This window comes from Cebus imitator, unplaced genomic scaffold (assembly GCF_001604975.1).
Source record: "Cebus imitator isolate Cc_AM_T3 unplaced genomic scaffold, Cebus_imitator-1.0 Scaffold256, whole genome shotgun sequence".
Lineage (NCBI taxonomy): Eukaryota > Metazoa > Chordata > Mammalia > Primates > Cebidae > Cebus > Cebus imitator.
Genome location: NW_016107571.1, coordinates 426,432 through 435,851, shown reverse-complemented (window position 1 = coordinate 435,851; position 9,420 = coordinate 426,432). Strand labels below are relative to the sequence as shown.

The 9,420-nt window shown below is 37.6% G+C and overlaps 1 protein-coding gene across 1 annotated transcript in view; it reads right to left on the bottom strand.

The window, feature by feature from the left end:
• The window catches only part of GPSM2 (G protein signaling modulator 2), a 51,223-nt gene that overhangs the window by 17,067 nt on the left and 24,736 nt on the right, over positions 1–9,420 (bottom strand). Inside the window, exons 8-10 of the mRNA XM_017499372.1 lie at positions 8,206–8,361; positions 6,493–6,601; positions 5,480–5,613 (exon numbers count right to left, since the gene is read on the bottom strand). Coding sequence (XP_017354861.1) covers positions 5,480–5,613; positions 6,493–6,601; positions 8,206–8,361 — 399 coding nt within the window. The remainder of the gene's footprint in view (positions 1–5,479; positions 5,614–6,492; positions 6,602–8,205; positions 8,362–9,420) is intronic.

Sequence of the window (9,420 nt, the reverse complement as noted above, 5' to 3'; positions counted from 1 at the left end):
TAGTAGAGACGGGGTTTCACCATGTTGACCAGGATGGTCTCGATCTCTTGACCTTGTGATCCACCCGCCTCGGCCTCCCAAAGTGCTGGGATTACAGGCTTGAGCCACCGCGCCCAGCCTTGAAACATTTATAAATGGTATCATACTATATGTATTCTGCAACTAGCTTTGAGAAGTCTTATGTTTGTGAGATTCATCCAAGTTATATGTATACCTTAATTCATTTTCATTGCCTTTTTAGGCAAAGGTTTTATAATAACTGGTTTATACCATCCACACAGTCTCAAAAATAACAGACTGTACAGCGGACTAGGAAATTATCCATTTTACTAGTGACAGATATTTAGGTTGCTTCCAACTTTTTGCTATGATAAACAATACTACAGATACTCTTGGAAATGTCTCTCAGTGTACATGAACAAGCATTTCTTCCAGTTTGGTGGATATCAGGAGTATGTAACTGGGAGTGGAACAGGAGTGGAACAGCTGGATCATACAGTTGGATCATTCAACAGTACACAAATAGCTCATAAATATATGAGAAGATATTTGACATCTCATCAGCAAAAATCATAGTGAAGTACTATTAGAAACCTATGAGGTGAACAAAAATTACTACCAGTATTAAAATGATGTGCAGTAACTTCACCAGAACATTGCTGAATTGTACTTCACAGTATACCAATTTCTATCCCATCAATACCACATAAGAGTTTCCATTACCCCACATCATTTTAATACTGGTAGTAATTTTTGTTCATCTCATAGGTTTCCAATGGTACTCCACTGTAATTTTTGCTGATGAGATGAAGTTAAATGTCTTCTCATATATTTATGGGCTATTTGTGTACTGTTTGTTACCATATTGGCCAAGCTGGTCTTGAACTCCTGACCTCCAATAATCTGCCCATCTTTGACTCCCAAAGTGTTGGAATTACATGCATAAGCCACCATGCCTGGCCAGTCCCTGACCTCTTTTTTGAGAAGGGGTCTTGCTTTGTTGCCCAGGCTGGAGTACAGTGGCACAATCACAGCTCATTGCAGCTTTGACTTCTTGGGCTAAGCAATCCTGCCACCTCAGCTTACCAAGTAGCTGGGACTACAGGCATGCAACACCACATCCAACTTATTTTTGATACAGACAGGGGTCTCCCTATGCCACCCAGGCTGGTCTTGACTCCTGGATGCAAGCAATCCTTTCCTTTTTTTTTTTTTGGAGACAGAGTCTCACTCTGTTACCCAGGCTGGAGTGCAGTGGTAATGATCTTGGCTCCCTGCAAACTCTGCCTCCTGGGTTCAAGAAGTTCTCCTGCCTCAGCCTCCTCAGTAGCTGGGATTACAGGTGCCTGCCACCATGCTCAGCTAACTTTTGTATCTTAAGTAGAGATGGGGATCTCACCATGTTGGCTAAGCTGTGATTCACCTGCCTTGGCCTCCCAAAGTGCTGGGATTACAAAGGTGACCCACTATGCTCAGCCGACCTTCTTCATTTCTAGTAAGACCTTTTGCCTTAAAGTACTTTTTATCTGATATTAACATGCTATACTGGCTGTCTTTTGGTTAGTTTTGCATGATGAATCTTCTATCCTTTTACTTTCAGGCTTATTTTATATATATATAATTTATATATACTTTTTAAATAAAAATTATATATACACACACACTTTTTTTTTTTTTTTTTTTTATTTTGAGTTTTTCTCTGTCGCCCAGGCTGCAGTGCAGTGGTGTGATCTCGGCTCACTACAACCTCTGCTCCCGGGTTTAAGCGATCCTCCTACCTCAGTCTCCTGAGTAACCGAGACTACAGGTACGTGCCACCACACCCGGCTAATTTTTGTATTTTTAGTAGAGACGGGATTTCACCATGTTGGCCAGGCTGGTCTTGAACTCCTGATCTCGTGATCCACTGGCCTCCACCTCCCAAAGTGCTGGGATTACAGTTGTGAGCCACTGCCCCCGACCTACTTTTCTTGTATTGTTCTTGTCCAGTTTGGATATCAGGGTTACATGATTCTCAGAAAGACAAAGTATTTCCACGTATTCAGTTGCCTATAAAATTTCTGTTTAAAGTGTTATAATTAGTTTTCTTAAGTGGCTGGTTTACATCACTTGTAAAACCATCTGGGCCAGGTATTTTCCTAGTGGGAAGATTTTAAGTTACTTATCTAATTTTTTAAATAATTTTAGCCATTAGCATGCCATTCACATTACATTCTACCATTAGATCAGTTTTGGTAACTTGTTTTTCCAGAAATTGCCCATTTCTCCTAGATTTTCAAATATTTTGTCATAACGTTATTCAGAATCTCTTTTTAATCTCTGCATATTTATTATGCCCTTTTTATTTTTGAGCAATCTTGCTGTAGATGTAATTAGTTAAAATTAAACAATTTGTAACCAAATTTTGACTTGAAAAAAAATCTCTACTGAATCTGTTTTAATTTTATTAAATTCTGCTCTGTATTAATTTTTGCCTTCTTTCAGTTTTTCTTTACTTTTTAAGCTAGATATTTAGCTCACTTTCAGCCTTTTTCCTTTTTAAATACAACACACACTTTGCTCTATGTACCAATGTAAATCATGTGCCAAAAAATTGAAACAATATTTTTATAATTCAGTCCTATTTTTTCTTTTTTTCCGAGATGGATTTTCGCTTTTGTTGCCCAGGCTAGAGTGCAATGGCTCGATCTAGGCTCACAGCAACCTTTGGCTCACTGCAACCTCCACTTCCTGGTTTTCAAGCAATTCTTCTGCCTCAGCCTCCCAAGTAGCTGGAATTACAGGCATGTACCACCACGCCCAGCTAATTTTGTATTTTTAGTAGAGATGGGGTTTCTCCATGTTGGTCAGGCTGGTCTTGAACTCCCGATCTCAGGTGATCTGCCCACCTCCAGCCTCCCAAAGTGCTGGGATTACAGGCATGAGCCACCGAGCCTGGCCTCCTAAGTTATTTTCTAATTTTAAGATTTCTTTTTCAACCTATAAGTTACTGAGAAGTGTGTTAGGTTTTCAGATGAATGTTGTATATATTATCTTAATTTCTAAATTAATTGCACTGTGCTCAGGGCATGTGTGATGTAGATGTGATACAAATACTTTTAAATTTGTTGAGATTTGGTTTATTGTCAGTTTTTTGTGAATGTTTCATGAATGCTTAAAAATAACATGAATTGAGTGGTTAGGTATTTCCATTAAATCGGTGGTTTTCACTTTTAAGCTGTGACCCCATATTAAAAAATACACATATATACCTAGGACAAACATAACAAAATCTTCACACAACAGTTTTATATATACATATACACATATGTGTAGATTTTTGGGTTTTTTTTGAAGGTAGGTTCTCCTCTGTTGCCCAGGCTGGAGTGCAATGGCACATAATCATGGCTTACCGTAGCTTCGACTTCCTGGGTTGAAGCTCCCACCTCAGCTTCCTGAGTAGCTGGGACCACAGGCTCATGCCACCATGGATGGCTAATTTAAAAAAATGTTTTGGAGAGATGGGGGTCTTCCTATATGCCCAGGCCAGTCTCAAACTCCCGGGCTCAAGTGGTCCTCCCAAGTTCTGGGATTATAGGCATGAGCCACTGCCCCAGCTCCTGTATGTGTATTTTTAATGCTAGCTGCAATCCATGGGCTGATTTTATAACTCATTAAAGCGTGAGAGACATAGTGTGCAAAATATTGCATTAGATGAAGCCTATTAATTGTGTTGGTCAAATCTCTATTTTATTATTGATGTCTGACTTCTGACTGATTTTTATCTATCAATTATTGAGGTGTGTTAACATCACATTAAGACAAAACTATCACATAAAACAGATTCTGGAGCCATAGTGACTAAGTTTAACTTCCATCTCTACCACTTACTGCACAGATAACCCTGGGAAATTTACCTAACCTCTCTTGCCTCCATTTCTCCATCTGTAAATTAAGGATAACAGAAACTTAACTACTAGAATTGTTACAATTAAATGAGTTAAAACATGTAAAGCACTTAAATCAGTGCCTGGCACATCACAAGCACTCAATAAATGTTAGCTTTTTTTTTTTTCCCCTCAGGCTACCTAACCATTTTTGTTATTTTCGTTTTCACTTGTTATTTCTGCAAAGAACTGAACCCTGGGCACTACAAACTTAGAGGACAGAAAGATGAAGAGGAGAGAAGAGAATAAAGACAAGAGTGGCTGACCAGAAAAATACAGAAATCCTGGAGGCCGAATGAAGAAAGTATTCTCAGAAGGGAAGGACTGGCTATAGGAAACATTGCTGAAAAAAATCGAGTGAGCTGACATTGAGGTATTTGGTAAAATGGAGGTTTGTGGTAACCTTGAAAGGTGGTTTCAGAGTCACGGAGAAGGCAAAGCCCAACAGGAGTGGGTTGAAGAGAGAATGGGAGGCAAGGAAGTAAAAACAATGAACAATTGGTATCTTTCCAGGTTTTGTTATAGAAAGGAACAAAGGAACAGGTCTACAGTTAGAATGGTCCATGAAGACAAGTGACTGTTTTTGCTTTTTAAAGATGAGAGCTCTTATGGAATAACCTATATGAAAGTTCAACACAGAAAAACTTTTTGGCCCCTCATTTAACCACAAAGCACGCAGTCACAAATTATTATATGGCTCACACTTCAGAGCTTTTCACTAAATATTCTTTAAAAGTCTAAATCAGATGAGTAGTCATTAATTTCTTTTCCTTTTTTTCCATAACTTTAAAGAAAAAAATTGGAAAGAGAAAAGGTAGATTTATCACTGACTTTCAGCTTCAAAATATTTGTCAGTAGTTTTTTTTTTTAGACTGCGAATTTCTCAAGCTTAGGAAAATGATCTCATATAGAATCGCATACCAATGAAATTTAAAAATATGAACCTAATCTTATTCCTTTTCTTTATTAAGTAGACGTTTTTCACTCAAAAAGAGACATTTATAGCAAGTTTCCTCTCGATAGAAATGTCAAACCAAATTGGCACCTAAGGAAAGTTTCCTAAAAACAGATTTTGCCACAAAAAAAAAAGAAAGAAAAATAGGGTATCTTAGATTTTCTGAATTAAAAAAATAAAGTCCTAAGAAAATTCACCTTGGAAATGAAATGGGGGAAAAAGAGCTAACCAGAAATCACATATGTAAAAGTGTATGAGATAAAAAGAATAAACAACATTTAAAAATTTTGGCACCTCCACATTTATAAATTTTTGAATGAGCTGATAGAGAATTTAAATGTATTTTTACAAAAGAAAAGAATGATACCATCGCCATTCCTAAGTTCATGATAAAAACTATAAAATGTTGTTTTACATTTACAAATTATATATTACATATAATTACATATTTATGTTTACAAATTAATGGAGCTGTGTACAACAAAAAAAAGTATAAGTTGATCTTCCTATGTTATGTATTCTCTCTGAATATGGCAAACTTGTGATAAATAACTTTAAATATTGAGGATAAAAAATTGGGTTTTAAAAGTCCTATTACTTACCGTTTAAACTGCTATCAATTTCATTATTTTCAGACATTATGGAGTTATTTGTGCTGTAGCTCAGACCAAGAACCATTTGAAGATCTGAGAGATTCAGTCGTGCTGTTAGTTCACCACTTTTATCCCCAACCTACAACCACAAACATTTATATTTTAGAATAGTACTTAAAGACAAAGAATGGTGAAGATTATTTGTAAATGTAGTAAAACTACAGCTGGAAGAAAATATAGAGAAATGAAAATGGTATATTAGAATTATGAGACTGAATGAAAATTTTTTTTCCATTAATAGTTTTTTTTTCAAGAATATAGAAAGAAAAAAGAATTTTCTAAAATACCACAATCGGACAGCTAATTGTACTCTTAATTCTTTACTTCTCTAAACATTAGATTGCTCTTGTTCTCTGGCATCATACTAAGTAATAACGTAGATTATCCTGGCCACATTAATTTGGTATATGAATAACATTTCCTTATTTTATTTCCATAGTATAATAGTTAATGTTTATTACGCCAGCACCAGACATTATGCTAGGCACTTTTAATATATATTATCTCTAATCGTTATAACACTTTGCAACCTAGATATTATTATTCCCCTTTTGCATATGGGAGAAATTGAGGCTCACAAAAGGCTTCCAAGCTCAAACGGCCAGCAAGTGGCAGAACTACAACAAGAAGCTGTCCTTGATTCTAAGAACCATGCTTTTCCTTCAATACCATGCTACTTCTCCATGTAGACATAGGGGTAGAGGCATATTTTAGTACTCTCCTTCCATTTCCCCATGCCCAGCCTTACCTTCCTGTCTTCCTACAGCAAAGCCAACACAAACATAACTGTGATCTGTACCTCAGAATGCTTTGTGGGGTTCTATGCCAAGAGAATGATATATAATCAAATTTATTATTCAGCCATATGATCAAACTGGAGAAATAATAGGGTTCCCTTTCCTAACCACTAATTTGTAAATTATAATAGCACAGACAGCGTTTTTTTTTAGTTTCATACCTCTCTTGAAATTTCCAAGTGCTTTTCAGCAAAATGCATTGCTTGGTCATGATTTCCTAGTGCTGTGTATGCATTTCCTAAGCTCCAACATGCTCTTCCTTCGCCAATTCTAAAACATTATTCAAAGTAAACATGCAGTTATTTGAAAAGAGGTCCTATGTAGAGAATAAAAGCTATCTAGCAGGAACTAAAGGTATAAAGAAACCTTTGGATTGATTTGGTCTTTCATATACAGAATACACTATCATGATATTATAGATATATTAAGATACCCAGATTAAAAAAAATGTATATCCACAGAATACTAAACTCATAGTCAAATATTAGAACATAGAAAACATTCTTTTAAAATATGAAATACATGATAAAGTAATAAATCTCAAGGATAGGTATTCTGGTCCACTACCCCATTTTCTTTCTTTCTTTTTTTTTTTTTTGAGATGGAGTTTCACTCGTTACCCAGGCCGGAGTGCAATGGCGTGATCTCGGCTCACCACAACCTCTGCCTCCTAGGTTCCAAGCAATTCTCCTGCCTCAGCCTCCTGCATAGCTGGGACTACAGGCGCACGCCACCATGCCCAGCTAATTTTTGTATTTTTAGTAGAGACGGGGTTTCACCATGTTGACCAGGATGGTCTTGATCTCTTGATCTCGTGATCCACCCGCCTCGGCCTCCCAAAGTGCTGGGATTATAGGCGTGAGCCACTGCGCCCGGCCTACCCCATTTTCTTTCTATAACAGCCCTACCAAGCAGTCATCCAGTGTGTTTGAGCAGCAGGGGGTCTCACTACCTCTGGAGGTAGCATACTTCATTTTGAACTGCAAGGAAAAGTTCTCTCCCATACTTAGGTTAAAAAAAATCTATCTTCTAAAGCAAACGTTACAGATGAAATGCTGGCAAAAATATACTGTTTTTTTTTTTTTTCTCCATACAGTAAAACAAAACCACTGAATTAGCTACTAACATTTAAAAATCAGATTTCATGTAAAACTCAGTACTTCCAGCTTCTCTTTAAAAAAAGACAGGAAGATCTGGACATAATGGATTCTTATTCCTGCCTGGCAACAATTAGTTATACTTGGGTAGCAGTAGCCCCCTTCATACCCGACATTATCTCTTAAGTTCACCACAATTCCCACACTTACGTAGTCAGGAAGACTTTTTTTTTTTGGTGATGGAGTCTCACTCTGTCACCAGGCTGGAGTGCAGTACCGCCATGATCTCGACTGACTGCAAACTCTGCCTCCTGGGTTCAAGTGATTCTCCTGCCTCAGCTTCCCAAGTAGCTGGGATTACAGGCATATGCCACCACACCCACCTAATTTTTGTATTTTTAGTAGAGTCGGGGTTTCACCATGTTGGTCAGGATGGTCTTGATCTCTTGACCTCGTGATCTGCCTGCCTTGGCCTCCTAAAGTGCTGGGATTACAGGTGTGAGCCCCAGTGCCTGGCCCATCAGGAAGACTTCTGAAGTGGTAATTGAGTTTGGGACCTAGTCACTGATCTTGGGTCAAGGGCATATGGAACCAGACTAATCCTCCATCACAGACTAGCCCTTCAAACAACAATATATAGAAGACATCACTGAAACAGAAAATTCCTTAAAAAGGATATTAAGGAAAATAAAGGAAAAGAAACAAAGGAAAAATTATAGGGATTCAATAATGCATCTATATTTTACCTTAGTTATGGCAAAAAGATGTGGAACATACCTATCATTCAGCTCTTGAGCAATTGCTAAGTGCTTCAGATGATAATCAATGGCCTTTTCATAGTCTTGAAGTAAAGTATATGTATTTCCAAGACTGTAACAAGACTGTGCTTCTACAGCTCGGTCTTTAAGCTGTCGAGCCAACAGTAGTGTCTTCCTGCAAGAAGAAATTAATTCTTACATAATGATCATTCTCAGTTTGGGCTATAAGAATCAAAAAATAAAACTCTCATTTTTCCTCTCTGCTGCCTTTAAATCTCCGAGAGCCTAATTTTCATATCCCATACTTTCTCCATTACTTTTAGACAAAATTAAAAGATGTTTTTGAAACACAGAAAGCAGATTCAAGACTTGTAGAATAAATTTGAGAATCCTAACAATTTACCAAAGAAGTACTGAAACATGACAAGAATTTCTAGAGATTAACATAATATCTTTTTTTTTTTTTTTTTTTTTTTTTTTAAGATGGGGTTTCACCATGTTGGTCAGTCTGGTCTTGAACTCCTGACCTCAGGTGATCCGCCCGCCTTGGCCTCCAAAGTGCTTGGATTACAGGCATGAGCCACTACGCCCGGCCAGATTAACATAATATCTTTAACATTAAAAAAACTTTCCCTTTAGTATTGACAATAGCTAAAAGAGGCTTTTGTCCACATAACATCTGTTTTCAGTCACACCGTCAACTTTGCATTGTCAGAATTTAAAATATTTAGGTAAAATTCTTATGTGTAGGGCATTAGTCACAAATTCATGAAAAATACTGAATATTGCATCTAAACCTTACCCAAATTCCACCTGTGTTATTGTCAGTGAAAAGCTAGCACAGCAGTTAAGAGCAGAGATCTTGGAGCTACACTGGGTTTAAATCCCAACTTTGCCAAATTACTAAACTAAGGGCAAAGTCACTCAACCTCTCTGTATACCAGTCTCCTCATATATAAAATGGGGGAAATACCTCCAAGAACTTTTGTGAGGATTAAATGAATATATATAAAGTGCTTAGGGCCGGGCGCGGTGGCTCAAGCCTGTAATCCCAGCACTTTGGGAGGCCGAGGCGGGTGGATCACGAGGTCAAGAGATCGAGACCATCCTAGTCAGCATAGTGAAACCCCGTCTCTACTAAAAATGCAAAAAATTAGCTGGGCATGGTGGTGCATGCCTGTAATCCCAGCTACTCAGGAGGCTGAGGCAGGAGAATTGCCTGAACCCAGGAGGC